At 42.7% G+C, this 25,645-nt stretch overlaps 1 protein-coding gene across 8 annotated transcripts in view; it reads left to right on the plus strand.

Annotated features, from left to right (window-relative positions):
- Ano4 (anoctamin 4) overlaps window positions 1-25,645 on the plus strand; it is a 275,001-nt gene that overhangs the window by 225,958 nt on the left and 23,398 nt on the right. For all 8 annotated transcript variants that reach the window (XM_033763868.1, XM_033763866.1, XM_033763863.1 and 5 more), the window contains 8 exons: window positions 9,485-9,567; window positions 11,341-11,481; window positions 13,374-13,538; window positions 18,050-18,086; window positions 19,992-20,103; window positions 20,897-20,954; window positions 21,053-21,150; window positions 22,892-23,034. In XM_033763868.1, coding sequence (XP_033619759.1) covers window positions 9,485-9,567; window positions 11,341-11,481; window positions 13,374-13,538; window positions 18,050-18,086; window positions 19,992-20,103; window positions 20,897-20,954; window positions 21,053-21,150; window positions 22,892-23,034 — 837 coding nt within the window. The remainder of the gene's footprint in view (window positions 1-9,484; window positions 9,568-11,340; window positions 11,482-13,373; window positions 13,539-18,049; window positions 18,087-19,991; window positions 20,104-20,896; window positions 20,955-21,052; window positions 21,151-22,891; window positions 23,035-25,645) is intronic.

Genomic DNA, 25,645 nt, shown 5'->3' on the forward strand with positions numbered 1-25,645 from the left:
TGACCTTGCTTACCTAATCTGCAGTGGCCGCACTTCCAAATAAGGTCATGTTCTGACTTACAGGGCCTTAGGATATTGACATTTTTGGAGGGGACATGATTCAGTCCACAACACAGTTCATTTTGAGAACTAAAGGTCTGCTTATCACAGGCCATGTGTGCCACAGGAGAGAGCCCAGGCTTCTCTCAAAAGTGAGGGCTGCCGGTGGCAGGGAGGCACTCCAGTGTTCAGCCAAATGTGCAGGATCGGGCTTCAGGAAAGATCTCAGCTGCAGAATAAAATCCTTGTACATACTCATGAAACGTTTTCCTAGCTCTAGTTATTTATAATGTGCAAAACATGGTAACAATACAAATAACTGTTATGGCTGATATCTAAATGTCCCCCAAAGCCTCATGTGGTCATAGGTAGGGAGTTTTGAAGTGGCTGCATTAGGGTATGTGAATGTGGATTAAGGTTGTGACACTGTGCTTGAGGATGTAGATAATGGGAGCCCCAGCCTGGGTGTGGGTGTCACCCATCAATAGGCTTGTAGTCTGGATGGAACATAAAGGGACGGAAAGGAGGCAGGCGGCTACTCAGGGCTTGCTGCTTGGTGCTTTGCTGCCTTCTGTTTGCCCTGCCATGCACCGTTTCTCCTCTGCCAAGCCCCTCTGCCTTGCTTTAGAACCGCCGATTATGGACTGAAACTTCTACAAACTGTGAGCGACATAAACCTTTGTTTCTTTACTATGTGGGTGTTGGATATTTGGGCTCAGTATCAAGAAAAGTAACTAAGACAATATCCAACAATAGAACATCAAAGTAAATTATAAACGGCCATTAAAAATTAGTATTTCAAAGGATAGAATAGCATAACACAAAGCTTGTATTTTAAAAAGTGTTAAAAGGATGATGAATCATATAAAAATGAAGTATGATTTCATGTATATTAATTGTGAATTTAAAAAAAATCATGTCTCAATATTATAGTGGTTTGCTGTCATTGGTGGGATTGTAAGAATTTTTGTAAGCTTTATTTAAGTATTATATACATAAAATTCAGCAATTTAGATGTACAGAACAGCAAGTTATATCAGGTGTATAGAGTCAGGTAGTCATCATTCTAATGATGATAGGGAACATTTTTATCTTGTAGAAAGTTTCCTTGAGGGTAACTTTTACAGTGGGTCCATGGGCTGCCTCAACCCTGCTTTCTGTTACTGTAGTTTCTGCCGTTCTAGAATTTTTGCAAATAGAGCATCCAAAATGTATCATTTTGTGCCTGGCTACCTTCACTACACCTAATGCTGCTGAGGTTCATTTATGTTACTGCATATATGAGCAGTTTGTTCCTTTTTAGCTTAGAATAAAATCTTCTTTCCTGGATATGTCACATTTTCTTCATATATTTACAAATGAATAGACCTTTGCATTCAATTTAGTCTTTAGCCATTATAAGTAATTGGCTTTTCTAGGGATTTTCTGCATGACCTCATAAAAGTCTATGTTTTTCTTAAATAAATAACCAGGAGTGGCATTGCTAAGTAATAGGATGAGTAAATGTCTAACTTATAAGAAACTGTTTTTCAAAGTCACTACCATTTTGTCATCAAATCAGCATTGCACGAGAACCCCAGGTGTTCTGCACCCTCACAAACACTTGACTTCATCGTCTTCATCATTATGGTCATTCTAGTGGGTGTGCAGTGTTCTCCCATGTGGCTTACTTTGTACCTACTAATGAGTCGTGAGGTTGAACATCTTTGTGTGAGCTTCTTCATAACCTGCACAGTTTCTGTGATGAAGTGTCTATTCACATCACTTGCCCATTTTTAGTAGGTTGTCTTTTTACTCTTAAGTAAAAAGGAGCTCTTTATATATCCTGAATAGAAATGCTCCACTACAGTATGTTTGCAAATTTGTTTCCTTTTTGAGGTTTGCATTTTTATTTTCTTAATAGTATCTTTTGAAAATCCAGTTCAGAAATTTACTGCAATTTTAAGTTTTTGCCCATGCTTTTTGTGTTCTATTTACGTTATTTATTTATTTATTTATTTTTATTTTTTATTTTTTATTTTTTGGTACTGGGGATCAAACTCAAGACCTGGAGCTTGTGAGGCAGGCAGTGGAACCACTGAGCTAAATCCCCTACTTAAGAAACTCTTGCCAAACTCATGGTCCCTGAGATTTTGTTTTTTTCTGGAAATCTTATATTTATACCTCATATGTTTATGTCTCTGAGTTATTCCAAGTTTTTTTTTAATATGGTCAAGGGCACGGTAAAATTCCATTTTTCTCTGCGTAGATATCCAATTGTTCCAGTGCCATTTTTAAAATAAGTTATTCCTTTTTCCCTTGAGTCTTCTTGGTTCTTTCTGCTTGAAATCAATTGCTGTATGAGGAGTGATCAAAATACACAGTGAATGTTTAAACTTTTAAAAATTATTACAGTTAAAGACACATTGCCATTAATTCCCCTCAAGGTTACTCCCCCTCACTTCAAACACACTTATCCGAGCTTTCTTGCCACTTTCTGCAGCAGTTCTGGAGTCCTCTTTTGTGAGTGTCTGTAGTCGTGCTGTCCTGGCTGCACTGACATCCTGAATTGATTCAGAACATTTGCCTTTCATGGTCATTTTGACTTTAGGGAAGAGCCAGGAGTCCCACGGTGCCAGATCCAGTGAATAAGGTGAACGAGGATGCACTGTAAAGTTTCCTTTGGTAGAAATTGTTTTAATCACTTCAAATCGATTATGGACATTGAAACAGCCACAAGAAGACACTCACAAAAGAGGAATTCCAGAATTGCTCCAGAAAGTGGCAAGAATGATGGAATAAGTGTTTGTGAAGCAAGGGGACTATTTTGTGCAGGATTAATTAATGGCAGTGCCTCTACTGTAATACATTTTTTAAACATCATTCTTCTGGTCACGTTGTGTGTATGCACATGGGTCTGTATCCACAGTTTATATTCTGTTTGATGTATAGGTATGTGTTTTGCGTAATAACACATTATGTTCCTTACTAGAGCATAAAGGTAATGCTTGAAGTCTTCTTTTAAATTTTATTTTGGTATTTCTTATCCTTTACTTTGGAGGGGTGTGGTACTGGGGATTGAATCCAGGGCCTTAGCACTGAGCTACATCCCTAACCTTTCTTTGATTTTTTTTTTTTTTTTTTTTTACCTTTAGGAGTAGTTTTTTGCCAAGTTTCCCAGGCTATGCTCAGGTAATCCTTCTACCTCAGGCTCCCAAAATACCAGGTTTACGAGTGTGCACCACCATGCCTACCCAGTCCTCTGCACTTTTATATACATTTTAGAATCAGTTTTCAATTTGTACAAACAAGTGGTTATAGTTCCATTGGGATTGAATTGCACTAATGAAGTAGGGAAATCTGAAAGTTCACTATTAAATATTCCTATCTGTGAATTTTGTTTAGCTTTTATTTAGGTATCCTGTAATTTCTCTTTAAAATGTATAGTTTTCAATGTCTAGGTCTTGTTAAATTTATCCCTCTATATTTAACATTTTGTCTTTTCTACAAATAGCATTTTTTCTGTCATCTTTTTTTTTTTTTTTTTTGGTACTCGGGACATTGTGCTTGCGAAGCAGGTGGTGGAACCACTGAGCTACATCCCTGGCCCATTTTCTGTCATGTCAATTTCCAAGTCCTCATTGCTTCTATATAGAAACACAGTTGATTTTTGTGTATCAGACTCATTCTCTGACTCTGAATTCAGTTGATAGCACTATAAGCTTTCTTTTGAGCCCTTACAATTTTCAACATAGACAATTATGACATTTGTAGGTAAGTGCACTCTTTTCTTTATGATCTGTATGAGTGTTGTTTCTTTGTCTTACTGTGTTGCACTGTCTAGGACTTCCAGGGTTACATCGAGAACTCATGATACTAGTCATTATTGCCTTCTTTTTCTTGGAGGAAAGCATTCAGTCTTTTCTCATTAAGTATGAGAGAAACTATAGGTGTCCACAGATGCCTTTTATGAGGTTGAAGAATTTTCCTTCTTTTCCTAGGGATTGAAGGGATTTATCATGAACAGATGTTTGGTTTTGCCAAAGCCTTCTTTCTGCGTGAACTAATTAAGACAAGCCCAGTTGCTAAGTTTCTAAAGTAAGTCAGCCTGTGGATTGATTTGGTTCATTTTTAAGTAATACAGTGATTTCATCTTCCAGGGATAAGATCCAATTCATAACAACATATTACTTATTTTATATGTAGTTATATTTCACTTTCTAAAATATTTTTAGAATACTTGAATTATCTTCATGGGGGATTTTGGTCTGTAATCTTCTTTACCACCAGTGCCTTTCTGTTACTGTGGTAATGTTCTTATATAGTAAGTCAGAAAATGTTCTGTTTTCTGATGTTTTGTGTAGAAATGGTATTGTTTCTTAAATATTTAAGAAAGAAAATTCCTCAGTGTAGCTCTCTAGGCCTTGGCAGGAAGATTCCAATACAAATTTAATCTTTTTAATGGACATAGCATTTTTTAAGGTTTCTATTCTTCTTGTCTTTGAAGGAGTCTATAACTTCATCTGAACTTGGAATTTATAGGCATTGATTTGTTTATAATATTCTCTTATATTCTTTGTAATTTCTATGGAATCTGTTATTTCACACTGCTCATTCTTGAAATCAATAATTTATGTCTCCCCTCTTTTTGTTCATTCTGTCTAGAACTTTATTGATTCTATTGATTTTTGTTGTTTTATGTTTTACTTTTTATTCATTTCTTGCATGCTCTTTCTCACAGTACTTATTTTGGGTTTAGTTTGCTCTTTTTGTGTTTTTTGTATTTTGTTTTGGCTTTTTTTTTTTTTTTTTTTTTTTTTTGTGGTACAGACTTCAAACCCGGGGCCTCAGACATGCTGAGCAAACAGTCTCATACTGAGCTGCTGAGTATCCTACAATGCCCAACGCAGCCCCCAACACCATAAGGCAGTATCCAGTCCAAGATGTCAGTAAGAATACTGCTCTGGAGGCTGGAGTCACGTGATCTATCTGAGTTCCCTGAGGTCTTCTACTTGAGCCCATAGATCACCTGCACATGAGGATTAAATATGGCTCATATGTGGAGTATGGTACTTCAGGGTAATCACCTACCTTTATTTTCACAGTATTTCACAATTGAAATTGTGTCAGAACTGGAAAACCATCCGTCCTGGTGCTGTTCCACTGTGTTCTGGCTTGAGTAGTTTTGGACAAGATGTCTTCTGTATTTCTTATTTTTGTTCCTTTCTACATTAGATGTCTTCGTCCAGTCTGCTTTGAAATTTTTTCTTATCTTACAGTAGATCAGACTCTGCCAAACATATTTTCCTTAGACCATTTTTTTTAGTTGCAAGTTGGCTACTTTCTATGTGGACACGCTGATGCTTCTGAGAAGGTCCTAATACCAATGATTAAGTTTCAGCCTCTTAAAGTACCCTAATATTTCTGGCCCTCTTGGACCCTAGCGTTACCTTGTTTTGACATTTGGGAGCATTTCACAAACTCTCCAGTCACCCATTTATATTCATTTTCATTATTACTGCCAATAGCTTATCTCGGATATTGCAAAGTAGCAACCAATAAAAAACAGTGTGACTTTCACTGGTTTAAATGTGTGAGTAAACTATTATAATTTTGATACTGAGATATTCACACAAAAGTACATTTTTGTGGTTTCTCTTTTTTAAAAATGTGAATATCTTTCCTCAGTGAAGTCCATGGGGAGTGAGTGATACCCAGGCATTCCCAGAGGCCACATCTCTCTCCATCTGTCCCAGTTCCCAGCAGTCTCTATTGTGTGGCTTCTTCTTTTCATTATTGTTCTGACCTTTTCAGGCTTGAGTTTGTGACTCTTAGCTAAACTTGCCCAGTTTTTGCAGATTTTGCAAGATAAGCTCTCAGGAGGTGACTTCAGGCTTCTAGGTTTCCAAGAAGCTTTTTTTTTTTTTTTTTTTGTACCAGGGATTGAACTCAGGACCTTGCATTTGTGAGGCGGGTAGGGTGCCACTGCACTAAATCCCCAGCCCCCGAGAAGCATATTATTTTATTGCCTGAATCTTTTCTAAATAAACGTTCTCAGAATATTAAAGACAACTGGACAAAATGAAATCTGTTAATATTGCTAATTTCACTTTTTAAGAAAGGAAATTAGTATTGGTAGAAAAAATGATTATGTATGTGAAGTAAGTTATTCTACTTTCCAGGAAAGATATTTCTGAAAATGCTTTCAACATTCTAAAATAAAAATCACCCTTTCTCTTCTGTGCATGCTGTTCATTTTGTCATTAGCCAATCTGTAATTTTTTACACAAATTAAGCATAATCTCTTGATAAGTTAAGGGGGAAAGTTAGACTATTGAACCTTTAAGCCTCTTGACTTTTAAACATAAAGGAAAAAATACTTTCGCAATTATCTTCTAGCAATAGACACAGTTTTCTCCGATAGACTACCAGAGATGACATTTTCAAGATGAAGTATCAAAGGAGGCCTTCTAAATCCTATTATGCTACTTGTCATGTATCCCAAGAAGCTTTGGGAATGATTGTGGGCTGTTCCAACACCGGCCCTGTACAGACCTGAGGGAAGAAGAGAGAGTCAATGCCATGCTCACACAATGACCACACCCTGGGATGTTACCCTTTGTATTTATAAACAGTTTCAGCAAAAGAAAGACTACAGTTCAAAGAGTAGGCTTGCTTTGACATGTACTTGAAAAGGAAGGTTTTCTGTATAAGACTCTGTAGATAACCTTAGTGAGATGGTGGCAGATAGTAACTCAGTGAATTTTTTTCATCTTGCTTTCAGAATGTTAACCATGTATGTTTTTTCAGAAAGAAACCCAAATTGGTTAGGATGAGTAAAGTTAACTGCTGTAACACACAAACCCCAAACCTAGCCATCAACAGAGTACAGTCTTGGTTGCCAGGCAGTTTTCCATATCATCATTCCTATGGGTTCCTTTCATCTTGTGGTTCCATCCTCTTCTGAATCCTCAGAAGGAGGATAGAGGAAGGGAGCACAGGAAAACATACCTACTTTTTAATTCTTCAGTCCAAAAATTACATACATCATTTCTGCTAGCTTTCCACTGTCCAAAACTGGGGTTGTGGATACATCTAATTACAGCAAATGCTGGGAAATGTTATGTAACTGTGCCTAGGAGGGTAAGCACTGGTTTTAGTAAATACATAGCAGTCTATCACAGACTTACTTGAAATTGACAGTGATTGCTCTAAGCAAATAAGTGGAGTGTGGCCTGCAGAGCATTCTGTGCCATGTCCCTTTCGTGTCTCTTTTCAGTGTCTCTGTTTTGCATGATTCCAAGCCAAGAGCGTCCTTATACAGTAGTCCCCTTTATTCATGGTCTTGCTTTCCATTGTTTCAGTTACCCATGGTCACCCTGGTCCAAAACTATTAAATAGAAAATTCAAGAAATAAACAAATTGTAACTTTTAAATCACACAGTATTCTCCTTGCCACCCAACTGCCTGTTAGTCACTGAGTAGCCATCTCCGTTCTCAGACTGTCTCAGTCTAAGGTGGTCCTTGTTTTACTTAATGACTGTCAGTAATAAGGACCCCAAAATACAAAGACAGTGATAGTACCTATTTGGATGTGCCAAAGAAATACTGTAAAGGGCTTCCTTTAAGTAAAAAGGTGACAACTCTTTATTTCATAAGGAAAAAGAATGTACACTGAGCTTATTTAGAAAAGAGCAAGTGTCCTATTTATAGAGGTTGATGCTAAGTTCAGGCTTCTCCTGGTCTTGGAATGCAAACTGCATGGATAAGAGGAGAATACTGTGTTTAAAACCCACTCTACCTGAACAGTGCCCCTTATCCTATCTGTGTTGGAAGAGCACAAGTGTCAGATTTTCCTAATACGTCAACTAACGGGAGACAATTGTTATTTGGGATTGGCATTAGCACCTCAGGTGAACCTCATTTGTGGGATGGTTAGGTAATAGTACAGGGTGGAGATGAGGGTAGAAAAGCGGGAAGGCATGCAAAACTCTGTCATAAGTAAAATTAATAAAGTTTTAGATTGTGTCTTCAGATTGTTCTAAGATCTATAAAGAAAATGAAATACAGGTTACTTATATTCATGCCTTCAGTGCGGTGTTGCAGTGGCCAAGTGGAATGTTCTCTTTTCTCTGTCTCATCTGTGTTAGATAGGATCAGGTCAGGCCACTCCAACACAAAGACCTAACATCCTTCTGCGGCATAAAACACCCAGAAGCTGCTTCTGCCTTATGTAAAAGCTGGGGTGAGCCCTCCCCCAGGCTGGCACACGGCCCCTCTCCACGTGGGTCTTCAAGGACTTCTGTACCTACACGGGCTGTCTACCGTGCTCCAGGTCTTGTCACCACTGCTTTCCTGGGTTTCACCCATTCAAAAGAGGGAAGTATGGAAAAGCGCCCTCAAGGCCTTAAGATATCAGCAGACGGAAGCACACGCCCCCCTCACTTCCGTTCATAGCCACTTCCTGTTCACATAGCTGCAGGGGTGCCTGGGAAATCCAGTTTAGCAGCACCCATTTCCCAGGAGCGAGAGGTTGTCTCATTGCAGAGGAGCCACGTGTGGACTTTAGGGGACAATTACTCCTCTCCATCTCCTAGCTGCGCGGCTTCCATTGCAGGGCTGCAGGGCTGTGCATAAATGATCAGTGTGGCAGTTCGCACAGAATCGTACTTTATGACAAGAGGCCAGCATAATTTTCATATTTTAACATTATCACCATTTATTTAACTGGCAGTAATGGTTAAAACATTCAGGAGATGCAGCTGCGTGCTTTTCAAACATGTTTTCATTTCATATAAGCGTATTTAAAATTTAAATAAATAGTAAATTTAAATGTGTACTCAAAACATATTTATATGTAGACACTTTCTGTGAGGAGGATTTGTGTGCCAGAAAATCAGTGCCAATCAGGTCCATACAAATTGATGAATTTTGTTTTTGCCTTTCTACCCTACCTACGCTTCAATTTTTAAAATAAATTCCCTTGGGCTGGGTGTGGTAGCATAGGCCTGTGATCCCAGCACTCAGGAAGCTCAGGCAAGAGGATCGCTGCAAGTTCAAGGCCAGCCTGGGGTATGTAGTTCAGTACCAGGCTGACTTTATATAGTGAGACCCTGTCTTGCAGAACAAAGCAAAAAAATGCTCTCAATTAGAAAGATTTTGGTAATCCAGTTTTCTATATTTTTACATCACAGAAGCTTTGTTTTCCTCAACTTTCAAACTTGCTTAACTTAATTCTAAGTGAAATCTGTGAAGTTTGACAGGCTTAAAAATTCTCAGAAACTGTTCCATATTTAATGAAGGCCAGCTAGGAATGTGATATTTGAGGAAGGCTAGCTAGGAAGTCTGGTAGCCACAGATGCTTATACAAACAATTTTCGTTTTTTGCAGTGCAGTGATTATTCAGTACCAAAGCTAATGGCATTATTTTATTGAACATGTCTTTGTCTTTCTCTGCTTCTTCCAGCAACAGTTTTCCTAGAATTTTGGAAAAGACGTCGAGCAGTAATTGCTTATGACTGGGATTTGATAGACTGGGAAGAAGAGGAGGTTTGTTATCATTTACCTCAGGATTTTTTTTAAAGTCAGTCATCAAGTGGGACAAGGTGGTGCATGTCTGTCATCGCAGCGCTCTGGGAGGCTGAGGCAGGATGACTGCAAGTTCGAGCCCAGCCTGGGCAACTTAGCAACCGGGGAGACCCTATCTCGAAATAAGAAATAAAGATGGCTGGGAATAGCTTATTGTGAAGGTCGTGGCTTCAACCCCTAGTACTCCAGAAACACCAGATCACTAAGAAATCCATCCCATGAACCGTCTTCACCGGGGTTACTCATGAAGCATTTTCAATACTCATCTGTGCAGGAAGTTTTAAAAGACAGAGTTGTTGAAGACATTTTGGTTCCTTAGTGAATTAAACTCCACAAGTACTACAGCCCTTCTCACGCAGGTAGAGGCAGCAGATTCGCTAAGTCCAGCTTGATGAGGGCACCGGTCCTGTGCTACTGATCTCATTTTAACCTATCTCTGCGGAGACCCTGACTGAATGTGACCGCAGCTGGACCTCCTGAGGGTTGGACTTCGATAGATGACTTAGGTGAGGTGGAGGGACACAGTTCAGCTCGCCGCCCAGGAGCACGGGGCCTAGCTGCGCGGCTTCCACTGCGGGGCTGCAGGTCTGTGCATAAAACGCTTAGGAGGAGGCAGGGCCTGCCTGTACGCGCATCGCCTGCGAATGGAGGCTGCCTCTAGCCACGCCCCTTCTCCCTGTCCTCTGGGCCAACCGCTCCCTCCCTTTCAGGCAGTACCATCATCCGGGTCTTTTTTCCCCAGGTCACCTCAATCTCTGGCCCACCCGTTTCTGCTCATTTTCTGTCCTTTTCTAAGGCCCTCAGAATGTGAACTTAACTAGAACCTCTCCCATGTACCTGCTGGACTATTATCCTTTCCTAATCCCACAATTGTTTTTTTTATCAAAGCTTATCACCCTGAAGTGGGGGGGTTAGCGCACTGAAACAAAAATCTCAGGTAGGAGTTGTGATTTTAGCTGGATCTGAAAGGCTTTCACTTGTTTTCAACAACAATTAAGAATACCCTTTACAATTTATTCATTAGCCCAGTGTGGTGGTGCACGCCTGTCATCCCAGCACTTGGGAGGCTGAGGCAGGACAGTCACCATGAGCTCAAGGCCAGGTTGGGTTACTAACCAGGCCCTGTCTCAAACACAAACAAAAACATTTATTGGTTAATGGTGAATGAATCCTGTAGGAGCTTATTACCAAACAGGTTCACCATGTTTTTTTTTAATCCCCTGGATCTAAAAATTCCCCAAATACCTTTTAGGAAAAGAATTATATTGTTACTACTGCTTACAAAATGGATTTGGAGCAGTCTTCTTTGTTTTGAAATCCATGTCACTGCCTAGAAATAAATAGAAGCTTAGTTGCTCTAAATCTTGGGGACGGTAGGGGTCTCTTAAAATATTCTGCTCCTTTCTTCAGGCCTGGTCTAATAACATAACGGAAAAATGTACCTGTCAGGCTAAACTACATTGCTTTGGACGATAGTGAATCTAGACCTCACTGTCAGAGGTGCCGAGCCTGTGGCACACGTGCCCCAGTCAGGCCTTTGCTATCACTGAAAGCTCTAGAAGGTTCGCCATCACTGCTGTCAGTACTCTTCCAGGGCTAATTTCTGTCACTTACACCTACCTCTCCAAGCCTGTCTCTCCGTTGAGCAATTAGTGTGGCAGCCACTGATCCATTTTTTTTTTCTTATTGTGCAAGCACCTCTTCCGTGTGTAACTGTGTCTGCTTATTCTTTAGGAAGAAATACGACCCCAATTTGAAGCCAAGTATTCCAAGAAAGAGCGGATGAACCCGATTTCAGGAAAGCCAGAACCCTATCAAGCATTTGCGGATAAATGCAGCAGACTTATCGTTTCTGCCTCTGGAATATTTTTTATGGTGTGAAGCTATTCTAAAAACTTTTGTTTCGTAGGTACAGACCTATAGTAAGGACAATAATCACATCAGATGTTTGCAGGGTGCCCCCCCCCGTTGGTATTGAGACCTCTCTGCTCTGGTTGGTGGGCAGGGATGGCACAGCTCTCTCCAAGTTACAGACAGGAGCCAGGACCCCAGAGGTGCAGGGCGTGGCCAGGCCCACCAGCGGGAGCCCAGACCCTCCACTCTGGGCTGGTGCTCTCGCCACCTGTCCTGTCCCGCTCTGCCCTGCTGAAAGGAACTGAAAATGCAAAATAGACTCCACAACAGTGTTTTTCAAATTTTTCCCCATCCCCATACAATAAGAAATACTTTCTCTATCAAAATCCAGTATTTTCTGTGCAATGAGATTTAGAAAACTGACAGTATTAACCTTTATAACACGCAGTAAATGATTTTTCTGCTTTATCACAGTGCATTTTTAAAATGCCAGATACAACCTCCTAAAATTGACTTCCTGGTTCCCCCGTGGGCATGTCAGTTTGAAAAACACTAACTCAGAGCTGAGTCGTTAGCTTTTCCTAAAGGGAAGTCATTCTGTGATCACCTTCGGTGCTGTGAACAGAGCATACCCAGATGTGCAGAAATGACATCTTAGAACCATAGGGAAAATGCCAGTGACGACGCTAGGGAGACAGAAGGCCCGGCGTGTCATCCAGAGAGTCCTCGGCCCGGAGCCTCAAACCACACCTGCAACAGGTGTCGCTCTGGCAGCGACTGTGCCACACTTTGCCACGTTTGTATTTTATCACCGCACTTATCCCATAGACCAGAGCCACAGATTAGGCTTTCCTCTCTGCAGATGGGAGGCTGGAACCATGGCAAGCAGAAACCCAGGGTCACACGCTGGGCTGTGACCGAGAGGACTCTGCACTGAGTCCCCCCGGCTGCCCCCACTCTATCCCCGCCGTACCTGACCCTGGGGTGAAGATGTGGGCAGTGTTTCTTTGTTCAAAGACTACTGCGAAGCTCTACCTGGAGTTCATGTTCAGCTTGTAGAGTCTGCCCTACTAGAAGCGAGCAGGAAATAAAACCTGTGCAAAACAGACCGCAAAGAAAGGAATCTCTTACTTCGGCAGAGGCTACCTGGAGAGCTGGCTGTAATTAAATGGAACTTGATGATTAAGTACACTCAGGACTCCGGGACACAATAAGAGAATCACTCGTGGGCCTTCCGGAGTCTCGGATTCCCATGATCTTCTTGAGATAGGAGCTGTGTTCTCAAATACCATGAAGTCTTCAGGGCAGGGTGTTCCCTAGGATGGTGCGAGTCTGCCCCAAGGTCGCTTCCATCCACAGCATATAACAGTAGTTAGGCACACACGGCGTCCCTGTACATCAGCCAGGGCGCCTCCGGGACCATGGGAGGAGGCACCCAGATCCTGGGCCTGCCCTCTGGGACTTCCTTTCCACCGGGCAGGGCGTGGAAGAAGACAGACACGCATAGTGGGCATACCATACAGTAGCAACAAGGAAAAGGACAGTGAACTCAAGACTGCATTAGGAAGCCGTACTTGAGCCGCAAAGTGAAGGATGAACAGGTGTTAACTAGGTCGCCGTGTGTGTCTGTCCTCGCCTGTGAATATCTTTGGCAGGAGATCAGGTGGGTGGGCTCGGGGCAAAGGAAATGATTGTGAAGCCTAAGCTCAGATTCTCAACCTTCACACAGCGTTTTGTTTCGTTTTTGTTGTTGTTGTTTCTAAATAACAAGAAAGTGTTAGGCACAGTGCAGCGTGGGTTCTTTAGTCTATACCTCCTTGACACTGTCCTTCTCATACCAGAAGCCTTCCCGGAATGAGGGTCGCCTCCCGTCCACCAGGCCGTTCACTGGGTCTCCTCCATCTCCCCTCTAGATCTGCGTGGTGATCGCCGCCGTGTTTGGGATCGTCATCTACCGGGTGGTGACCGTCAGCACGTTCGCAGCCTTTAAGTGGGCATTGATCCGAAATAACTCTCAGGTGGCAACCACAGGAACTGCCGTCTGCATCAACTTCTGCATCATTATGCTGCTGAACGTGGTAAGCAGGCCGCAGGGTGACTGGCCCAGTGGGTCAAAGCCAGGGGCTGCCCGGACGGTTTGCCCATCGCTGCAGAAACCTGGCCCCGGAGGTGTGGTTGGCCCTGTGGCACTGGGGGTGCAGGGCTCTGAAAGGCTTGTTTCCTGTCTAGACGCCAGGACTTCCTGCCGTGTCAAATTGGAAAAAGGCACTAACCTCTCTGAACGTAGTTGCCTTGTTTTCCCAATTGATACCATGGGATTTGTTTCCTTTGGGGAAATTTAGGGAAACAATGCCTTCAGAAGACTCAGCGCAGGTCCTGGGACACAGCTGTATTTCTTTTTGGTTTTGAAGGATGGGAAGGTAGTCAGTATCCAAAGATTCCTTGAAATCACTCCACAAGGAGAATAGCAGAGGGACCCTGGTGCTTTTGCTGATTTCAGGCTTTTTTTAATTGTATATTACAGGCCCGACGCCCCTTCACCCTTCTGTGCCCAAGGTTTCCTCTCCAGAGCCAGAGAGTTCAAAAGGTCTTGGCCTAGGAAGGATGCAGTGAATTAATGCTTCCTGTATTTTTATCATCTTTCCTCGATGTCTCGTTGAAATTGAATTTTGGGCTGTGGAGGCGGCTGTGTGGTAGAAGTGTACCTTGGCACGTAGAAGGCCAAAACTAATAACAATGATTTCTACGTCCTCTTGAGAGATTAATTTCTGCGAACATACGCAGTGTCTATAAATGTGTGTTTGCTTGTGCATACTGAGCAGGCAGCAATGCTATTGGAGTAATACTTGGGTTCACTGAAATCGCTTTCACCCAAGAAAACAGGAAGTTAAACTAAAAACAAAGAAGTGGGCATAGGGTATGAGTTAAATATATATCTAATGTATTACAAAGTATTTTATCTAACGGAGCGATTCCAAATAGCAAAAGTGGAAGCTGCTGAATCCACACACAGAAGGTAACACATACTATTCTGCAGAGGGTCTCTCTTTATTGGTTTCAGATGAAGTGTGAACTCCTTTGGTGTTCTGATTCCCAGGCAACATCAAACCGGGATAACTGAGATTACTAAGTCAAGAATACAACACAGATGAGGACAGAAACAACAAGCTGCTGCAAGGGGAAGAGAGGAGAGAAAAAAACATGCATTAAAAACTCTAAATGCAGCATCGAGCAGACCTTTTGGGCATGGGCCAGTTGTCTGACCCGTCCGGACCCTCTCTCGAAACATCCTCACTTTTGCACACACATTTACCCTCTGTCACATGCCCTGAAGCTTTGTGAGCTCCATGCTGAGGGTGAACAAGTGTATAAAATAGTTTGGTACAGTTTTCATTAAAATATCAGCAAACAATAACTTGCATCCTTGGAAAGCAGATCTCAGCATAATGGATGGAAGACTAGTGGTTGCAATGTAAGCCGAACAGTATTTCAGAACTAAATCTATGCTGTCTTTGGAAATTGCTCAAGCTATTTTCATGACCCAGAATTACATTGTGTACAGCAATCTAAATTGTTTTTAGCTACTTAGATTGACCAGTATGGCCTCACAAAACAAAAAACATTTAAACACTAACCACTAATAGTTTTTCGTTAACTGAATATAGAAACCTTGAGAGTTATATTGGTTTTCAATTTATATTCATTAACAACTCTAATTTTTAAATAATATTATGAATCACATGTACTATCTCTGACTTTTTATTGCATTTTTCCAGTGATAATTGCAGAAGCAAACCTATGTGTGATACTTGTTTTCTAGATCTGACGATGTATATTTACTTTTATGTAGTATTGCTTCAAACATAAAATTCTTAAGTATTTTACAAAACTTCTCTGGGTCCTAACGAAATCTTATGCCTCTTAATGACTGGTTGAGAGACACGGGTTCACATCTTATTCCTTATTCCAGTAACACCTATGCTTATGAACACTTCTGTTTGCAAACAATTCAGCTCTCAAACAAAAGCATCCAACAAAATTTTGCTTCCATTCAGAAACTCCACATCAAGTGACAAACGCAACCACAGCTATCTTCTCTGCACAAACATAAATGCAGACATCTTCCCCAAAATTCTGAAACAAATTAAGTTTGTGAACAGAGGCACCACTGTATTTTAAAAACGGAGTGAATAGTGTAGAGTTTCTTAACACTGTTTCAATCCTGTCAAGCTTCACCAGTGGCCAAAGAACAACTCAGTATGCTGATTACAAGCTAAATAGACCAGCACTGGACACATCTCAGGAGAAGAATAAGTTATTACCATTCTTTTTATTCAGCCATACCAATATGAATCAGATATGTTATTAGGCTGTAAATGGTGAAACCACAAGGAAATCAGAAAATATGGCTTATATAGAACACATACACACACACACACATATCGACCAGACTGAAAAGAAAAAATTAGAAGTGCTCACAGCTTGTTTTGGACATATCCTTAAAGTCAGAAAGCCTTCTGTCAGCTACAGATATTAACAATTGGAATTTTTGGCATAAACAATAAAATGAGAAAACAACTTACAAAATGGCTGTAGTAGGACTTTACCTGTGGATAATTACCTTATGAATAAATTCTCCAGTTAAAAGACAGAGTGACTGAATGGATTAAAAGAGCAATATCCAACTATATGTTTCTTGGAAGAAACTCAATTCACCTCTAGGGATACCCATAGACAGAAAGTAAAGGAACAGAATAAGATAGTCCATGCAAATGAAGTCCAAAAGAAGGCTGGAGTGCCAGGGACTTAGCTCAGAGTTTCTGACGCCTGCCTCATGAGCACAAAATTCCAAGTTTGATCTCCAGTTAAAAAAAGAAAGCAGGAGTGGCCATACTTTCATCAGATAAAATAGTCTTTATAGTAAAAGCTATTAAAAGAGACAAGGAAGGTCATCATTTAATGATAAAAACTTAAATTTAGAAAGAAGAAAAAGAATTTGTTATACCAAGTTAACAGTTTTCTGCTGCTCTTATCACAACCAAATACTTTCAGTTTTTAGCTCAACTACCTAATGAAAAATCAGTCTTTTTCCATAGACTACTCATCTTAAGCTCCCCCACCCTTGCTGGCCATGAGCCCCTCTATATATGTTACCCTTCCCGCTGTATCCTCATTTGCATCTTTGACATATATAAAAGGAATTTGCTTGATATTATGGCTTCCGACTGTGTCCCTGTTACACTTTACCGTTTTTTCAAAAAGTTAATATCAATATTTTATTGATCTTTGTGCTGTTCCCTTTTTAATGCCAATTTTTCCAATGTTTATACCCTAGTTGACAATCACATCTCATCAGCTCCCAAGAACTTCAAGATAAATGTACCAAGTGAAACAGCAGTGTGAAAGATATAAAACATAAACCTGGGATCAAAACATATTTCTAAAAATAGTTATCTCACTATTCAAATCTAATGGCCCTTGATAATTATATAGCCAAGAATTTTAATATACTATTAAAATATGCTTGATTAGAATATCAGTTTTATTCATTGTTTACAGGGTTGAATTTTTATGGTCAAATGATTATGACTAACCTATACCACAGATTTTGTTACTGAAAAATGTACCCATCTCTTAACATTAGCCAGTAAGAATCTGAAGTTTCTATATGGAAATTTTGATCTAATGAGAATATTAACTTCATTTTAGTATAGAAAACCATATACCTTAATAGAGTAAAATAGCCAGTACTAGAAGTTTAGAGTCAGAAAACCCAAGTATTTGCTGTTTCAATAGTTAGAAGAAATTTGGGATAAGAGAATTCAGAATTAAGAGAAAGGTCAGTGAGTCCCACACCCATCCCACCTCTGTGAAGGGGCAACAGTGGCCTGCAGAAAGGGTGAGGAAATGGGCCCATCCTACACGGCCAGGTGGTGAAGCTACAATTCTAGCCTGGCCAGTGTTGACCGGGTTTTGACTAATCTGGATGCGGTCTTCATTTCTGTTCTGTTCAAGTCCATTCGAGCAACTGTCTGTTTTCTTTTCATGCATCAGTTTTTGTTTTTAGAGAGACAGCACTTACTCTTTCTCTCAGTTTAGAACCTTTCTGAGGAGATTCCCTCAGAAAAAGCTGGGTTCCATGATTCTGGGAGTTCCCATAATGTCTGATCACCTCAGCCCTGATACAGGCTCTGCACTCTGTAACCAGTGAGGCCACACGATTGAGCCATCAGTCAGTCCTAGGGATTCTACACTGAGAACGCGGAGCCTCGGGGCGCTGCAGCTGCCCTGCCTCCCTTAAGAAACTGGGAGTGAGTGGCGGCTCGCCTCAAAACTGCAGAATTATCCACCCCAAGATCAGAAGGGAGATTTTTAAAAATAGTAAAATTGTACCTTGCATATTTCTGACTCACTCTGAAAGGGTGCAGTTCTTCACAATATTCTCACTGTTTGAACAATAGGTGGTTAATGAAATTATTTTCATTCCTGGCTCTATTACCTATTTTCTGTATTTAGTTATATAATTATAATTATAGCTTTTTAGAATATCTACAGTTCATCTGTTAAACGGATGAAATTTATTTTACAGCTTTATGAAAAAGTTGCGCTGCTTCTGACAAATTTAGGTAAGTGGAACCCTCTTCATTTCAGTACAGTATGATGCTCTAAAAGCAGGTTTTCGAAGGCTCTTTTCTCTAATGCTGCTGGGAAGCAATATTCCCTTTACTTAGAAATGCCTGCAAAAATGTCTTTTGCTTTGATTTTCTATTAAAACCTGTCACAAACATTAACTGGCTTGAGCTAGTATAAGATAAAGATATTTTTTCTCTTCGAGCACACACACACATGCACACACACACAGACACACACAGAAAATAGCACTACAAAGCTACATGTGTATAAAGTGTCCAGTGTCATTTAGCAAAGTATTTCTTTGCTGTACCTACAGTTTTTGTTTAATTAAACATATATTGAGCTGGCATGGTGGCCTGCTCCTGTAGTCCCAGCCGCTCAGGAGGCTCAGGAGGAGGACCGTGTAAGCCTAGGAGTTTGAGACCAGCCTGGGCATCTAGCAAGTCCTTGTCTCAAAAAACAAACAATCAGGTCTTCCTGGTGTATACAAATCACCACAAAGTTAGCTGCTTTGGAGGCTGAGAGCCTTGTAACTTGGAATGTAGACAGGCCAACTTGCACTGACACACGTGTGTGGATACAACACTGACTGGACTCAGGACCTAGAAGAACATTCCCTGGGCCCAATAAAACACGGAAACAATCTGCTGACCTGATGCAAGATTGACATTTGCCACATTTTCAAGACATGGAAATAGTGACGATTTTATGAATGAGGTCATATAGCATTCAATAAAATTACAGGTAAGTTGCTCCTCTGCACTCCGTGTGGAGCTTATCAGGGGCTGAGTGGAAAGTTTCACTGTCTCCTTTCTGCCATTAGCATCTTCCATCACACCCTGCATTCCCCCAGAGAGAGGTCCACAGGAGAGGTGACTGCCGTTGGCAGGCTGTGTCCTGTTGGCCCCTTGACCCAGGCTGCTTGTCCTTCCCCATGTCGGGCACCTGGGGACCCAGCTGGCTGGCAACCCAGAACACCCGTTAACAGAAGCAAAATACAGCTAAAGCCCTTTAAGGATCCTTGGTCTTTCTGCCCTTAGCAGTACTACAGCCTTGCTCTGAAACTGACCCTGAAGCCATTTTAAATCAGATTCTCTTGCTTTCTTCTTTTTCCCTCTCAGATACGCTCCCAGGAAGCATCCCGAGTTAAGTTCACGGAAAGGGAATTGATGGGGTGACGTGTTAAATGAGGAAGTAGAAGCTCAGGGAATGTGGGCAGGGAGAAAATGCTGTTGCTGTCATTGTATTTTCTTCAACCTCACTTAAGGTGAGGATTCAGCTCCTAGGGAAGCCACAGGCATCTGGCGTGAGCTTTCAAGATGGAGGCTGAACTTGAGGGCAACTAGATCCATATTTCGGTCCACGTCACAGTGTCCGAAGAACGTTGGCTTGATGGAAGCCGAACCGTGAGGAGATGAGGGCGGATTCCTGACCGAGTCAGGAAATCAATCGTAGGACGTCAGTGTTGACACAAGGAAAGCGTTCAAGAAGGGCCCATCTCATCAGTGCTGGTCCTTGAGCCTGTCCAGCGGTGGCTGAGGACAAAGGTGCTGCGATAGTCAGTACCAAGCATAGCTCTAGAAATAGGAGTCCAGATTGAGGAGTCCTCGGGAGCTGGGAGAGGCCCTGACTCCACACAGAGGCACTGTGGCCTCCCCGGGTCTCCCCTAACTCGGGAGCAGTGTGGGGTTCACTTCTTTCTCACAGCACAGCGGCGCCCCAGCAGGCTCCCTGTGGTCTGAGCTCAGCATCTGTTTCCTGGACGATTTGTCCCATCCCTCTGTCCACAGACAGCTGGAGTCTCCCGGAGCCGCTCCCCTCCCGCCCTGTGTGTGTGTCAGACAGAGGGAGCAGAGAGGGGTCCAAGCCAGACTCTCAAACTCTGCTCTTGTCCACAGAACAGCCTCGCACAGAGTCCGAGTGGGAGAACAGCTTCACCCTGAAAATGTTTCTTTTTCAGTTTGTCAATCTGAACAGCTCCACGTTTTACATCGCGTTCTTCCTCGGAAGGTAAGGATCGGATGCTCTCCTCGTCTCCCCAGACCAGGCGGGGACAGAGCGCTCGCCCGGTGATGCGGTATCCTGTCCCTCAGGGCCATCTGTGGAAAGTGGTATTTCCCAAATCTCACTACTACCCCGCATGCCGGAAACCCTTCACCGCTGAGTGGAGGAAGGTGCTTGGCACCCGAGAACGGGCTTGAACACTTCCTGAGTGGCCCTGGCTCTCACACCTGCAAACAGGCGGCACGGGGCGTGGCCTTGGCAGTCCTAGGTCCTCAGACCCCACAGAGGGCAAATGAGGTCCCAACAGGAGCAAGGTGGAAACACAGGGGGATCGATCCTGGGTTCCCCAAGAGTCCTCCGGGGAAGCTGGGAAACGGGGAAAGGCTGGGTGAGAGGGTGCAGCTGCTGCTGCTTAGGGTTTTAGCTCCTCCAGTAGCAAGGATTCTGGCCAGTTTGGTGATTTCGAAACAAGTGTATTGCTGTCATTCAGAAAGATCAAATGTATCTGAATGCCAGAGCCCTTGATTTCAGTAGGAAATGTCAACAGTCAAACAGACAGCAGGAATTGGCCCCGGCAGTCAGCAGCTGGCCAGAAGGGCCGGAGGAGAATTCCCGAGGCTGTCTGTGGCAGCTCTGGAGAAGGTCCTAATCCCTTCTGACCTGGCCTGACCTCATGCTGAGCTGTTGCCTTAATTCACTTCGGGGAATGTGCTAAACTGAACGCGATACTCTCTCAGAAAGCTCAGACTCCAGGCCGATTCGGCAGTGCTAATCCCTTGTTTCTCTGTGTGTGTTGAAGATTTACAGGACACCCAGGTGCCTACTTGAGGCTGATAAACAGGTGGAGACTAGAAGAGGTCTGTATCCTACCTTCTCCCCTTCCCTCGTGTCCTGAGCAGCCGGACCCCTCCTCCCTAGCCACTGACTCTCAGACCCGTGTGTGCTTGCCTTGCAGTGCCACCCTAGTGGATGCCTCATTGATCTCTGTATGCAGATGGGCATCATAATGGTGCTAAAACAGACTTGGAACAACTTTATGGAGCTTGGCTACCCGTGAGTACCTTGATCTCTGTAACTCAGGCAGCGGCGCTTGGGACTGGTGTTTCTGGAGAAAGACAAGTAGTGCAGAGCCGCAATTACCATGCAGGGGCAGCCAGGAAAATGATAAACGTTGGCTGTTTGGGCAGATTTAACGCCATTCATCGGAATGAACCTGGCTGTTCTTTTTTTTTTTTTGAGACAGGGTCTCACTATGTAGTTGAGACTGACCTGGAACTCACTGTGTAGCCCGGGCTGGTCTCAAACTCACAGCCATCCTCCTGCCTCAGCCTCCCAAGTGCTGGGATTACAGGTGTGCGCCACCACGCCCGGCCCTGGCAGTTCTTTATGGAGTCTCTGTGGGCCCTAAACATTAGAAACTTCCTTGCAAACCGCTTTAAATGATGCCTTCGACCCGTAGGGCTGTGCACTGCAAGGCCCTAGCTATTTTTGTAGTAACAAGATCTGCACATTCCTATTCCTGGATAAATCAGAGTGCTCATTTTTTTTTAATTGTCTTGAATTTGACTACAGAAAAATGGAGTTTATGGAAAGGAGAAAATGTCAGGGGTTAAAAAAGAAGCAGGAGTACTTCTAAGTAAGCATGTTTAACTCCTATAAACATTGTTACCGGGTACTAATTTTTGTTAACGACTCTGGGCAAACACTGGCAACATCTTTGGGAAGCTGACCTTGGGCTCTGCTGTGTGTGCTGTGGTCGGTTCAGCCTTAGGGAACATAATTCAGCAGCGCCTCCATGTCCGCGTTAATTCTACACCATGGGTTTCCATGCCAGCTCGGGGTCTTGGGGCCTTGTGAATCTCAAGGAGGAGCAGTGGGCCACGCAGCTGGGACGACCAGCTGGCCAGTAATTTCCTGTTCTCAGATCTAGTTTTAGAAACCTTATCCCAAGTATTTCATGTTTTCTATGCAACTTTTTAAAAACAAAATTTAAAAATTACAAGCATGATATGCCCCTTGAAGGCATAAGCCGTAATCAATCAACATGTCACGAACGTCTGAAGAAGGCTATTTTAATCTCTAGTGATACAGACAGAGAACAAAGTTGTGAAGTAAGTAGAGTTTGTCCGGCCCTCCCCGCTTTGTTTCACATGTGCCTCTTGGCATTTCCACCTCCGGGGAACCCAGATCTGGCTCCTCCTGCTGCTGTCTTCAGCCCTTTCCCGTATTTATGACGAGGTGCCCGCCGGGGTGCGGAGAACGACAAGTGTGTGAGCCTTGCGTCTCCGTAGAGTCAGAGACCCTGACCAGCGCGAGTTCAGCTGTAGAGCGCCAGGCACCCGTGTGCCAGGACAGGAACCGTTTTGTGGGTGTGCAGATTTTCCAGGTCCCCAATATCAGAATCCTACATACATTAAGTCACCAGTCCTCTGTCCAGCCCTCAAGGCCGCGCCAAACCCGAGACTGAATCATGAACAAGGAAAATAAGCTCACCACTCACCCCATCTACTCGCAAGTAGGAAGGTCTGAAGTAGGGCTTCACGGTTATTTTCTTCTTAATCCAAGCCTTTGTTTCCTGCCTGTCCTGAGTTTGTTTCTTTTTAAAAATAGGGCTCCCAATCCTGTTTAAATCTCATGGGGCCGGGGATTTAGCTCAGTGGTTCCACTGCCTGCCTCGCAAGCGCAAGGACCCAAGTTCGATCCCCGGTACCAAAAAAAAAAAAAAAAAAAAAATTCACAAATCTCCTGGACAGCTGTCATGTTGCTGTTGTAAGAAACCGATCTTGTCACACAGGTTAATTCAGAATTGGTGGACTAGAAGAAAAGTACGACAAGAGCACGGGCCCGAGAGGAAAATCAACTTCCCACAGTGGGAAAAGGACTACAACCTTCAGCCAATGAATGCCTACGGACTCTTCGATGAGTACTTGGAAATGAGTATGGAAATATTCTGCCTTGCCCTCTTGATTATCAATGCAAATTTTAGATCTATAGCCCCACTCAACAAAACAGACCTGTCCGCAGGGCCGTCCGCGGGTGGAAATTCCTGAGCTAAACACAAAAGGAGCAAAGTCTTCCCTTAAGACACTTAGTCTAGAGGAATTGCCCAAGGCCTACACTGTGCCTTGTCCCTTCCACTGAGTCACCAGAAAACAAAATGAGTTGGGGAATTTGGTGCACAAAAAAAAAAAAAAAAAAAAAAAAATTCATGTGTGGTTGATTCGCGTACTCAGTTGACATCTACGGGAGCTTCTTAAATGCTGGAAGACAAGATGGCAGCACCAGCTTTCAAAGAGTGCGTGGGCTGGTGGGGGACAACCGGAGACAAAGATAGACACAGTACGGTGCTATATGTGCTGTATCATGGATCAGTTGGAGGTACAGCGGGGAGTCATTTCTGTTGTGGGAGAGAAGTGTCAGCAACCTGGGAATGCTTAGTACGTGCCGCCCTTAATGTCTTAGTCACTTTCTTTGTTACTAGAACTAAATATCCAACACCCATAACTTAGGTTGGCTCATAGTTTTAGAGGTTTCTGTCCACAGTCGGCAGGCGCCAGGGCGGGAAGGCGTGGCAGAGGGGCCTGCAGGAGAAGAGCTGCTCCTGGCACGGGGGACAGGAAGCGGAGTCAAGGGAGGAGCCCATGGTGGCCCCGCCTCTTCCAAATAGACTCCGCCTCCTAACAGCGAGTCAGCTCCGGCTCCCTTAATCCACCACCTTCCAAAAGCCCCACCCGTGAGTGCCTGAGGCTTTAGGGGGACATTTAGACATAAACCATAACACCTTATATTTAAGGAATCCGATTTCTCTAGATGCAAACCCAAGTTAATTCTCTTACGTATCTAAGAGCAGGGGGTTTGGAAGAAAATTTCCTGGGTTCAAACCCCAGCCTATCATTTGTTAACAGTGAAATGCTGGGGCATCACTGAATTTCTCTTTGTCTCAGTTTCCTCATTTTTAAAGTGGGAAAGATACCAAGAGCAACTACTTCACTGAGTCTTCGTGGGGATTAAAAGAGTCAGTGCCTGGGAGGCTTAGGACCATGAATGCTTGGCTTAACGTGTGCACTTGGTAGTGTTAAAGTGTTATTATTCTGATATTCTTGTCTCCTGGGGGCAGGAGCATATGATTGTTTGTTAGGTGCACTATATATATATTTTTTTCAAAATTATGTTTAGCAGTAATGGAAGGTGCATTACTTCTGAAGGAAGCAGTTCTTTCTGGACAAATCTGAGAATTTAAAAAGTACTAGAACTGATGTTTAATGTTTCCTAGATTACTTATTTCCTAAGTATCTGCTGATGTTTTCAGAGTTTCAGTTATAGAATGGCAACATGATAGAACTTAGAAAAGAAATTGATTTGGGCATTAACAATAAAACTTAATACAGAGAATTCATTAAGAGAACTAACCACTTTGAGGTCTCTTAATGGGCTCTTATCCCATAAAGAAGAAAATGAATGATACCGGCAGTATATTGAGTGCTTGGAAAAAAGTATTCATGTGGCTGGGATTGGTAGCACTCCAAACTCTGCACTATCTTTGCAGCACAAGCAGACAAGTGAATTCTATCTGCTCACTTCTGTTCTTGTTGATTTTATTGTCTGTATTACTTCTCTGCTTGTTATATTTTAAAAATATAATTCACTGCACCACATGGTGAGAAAAGTTATACAAACCCCAAGTGTACAGATCCATGAATTTTCACAAAGGTGAGTCGATCTGTAAAGGTGGGGAATTGGCGAACTGTGGCCCACACGGCAAATTCAGAGCAGCGTGTGCTTTTGTTCATAATGTTTCCTTGGAGCACAACAATGCCCATTTACTTACATATCAGTTGTAGCTGCTTTTGCACTATAACAGCAAGTTGAGTAGTTGTGACAGAGACCGTGTAGCTTTCAAAGCCTGAAATATTCACTGTGGATACTTTAGAGGAAAAAGTTTGCCATTCTGTGAGGTAGACCAAGCAGCAGAATATTATGAATACCAATAAAGGCTCCACTGACCCTCTGCCACTCATCACACTCTTTCTGACCACTTTCCTGACCTCAAATACCATAGATTGTTGCCTCTTGGGCCTCTGTATGAACAGAACTGCTGTGCATTTACTCTTGAAGCTGGATGCTTTCGTTCGATATCATGCTTATAACACTCTTCCGTGCTGCTACTGGTAGTATAACTTCATTTTCATTGATGTATAATGTTCCTAGAATGTAAGCCTGAAGCAAATTTACGAGCCATGCATCCCTGTCTGTCCTTTTAACGGTGTAGTATTTTGATTTCCATTCCCAGCTAAACTCCAGATTTCCCCCGCTGTCCCCACCCTAGCAGGAGATACCCCGCCACTCCACCCCTCTCCCGTGTCAGGAAACGCATTCCAGAACACTGATAAGGATCAGTGTGCTAGAAGATGCACTTTAATGAAAGGCAAACCGTCTCTTATGCTCGAGTCGGGAAAAGGCAAAATTAGCTGTGAAATTGCAGATGTCATTACCCGAATACGTGAACCATTTTATGAGTTCGCCCGACTTCCAGGGTTGCTCCTGATAG

The sequence above is a fragment of the Fukomys damarensis genome, unplaced genomic scaffold (assembly GCF_012274545.1).
Source record: "Fukomys damarensis isolate Sample0158 unplaced genomic scaffold, DMR_v1.0_HiC HiC_scaffold_15, whole genome shotgun sequence".
In the NCBI taxonomy this organism is placed as follows: domain Eukaryota; kingdom Metazoa; phylum Chordata; class Mammalia; order Rodentia; family Bathyergidae; genus Fukomys; species Fukomys damarensis.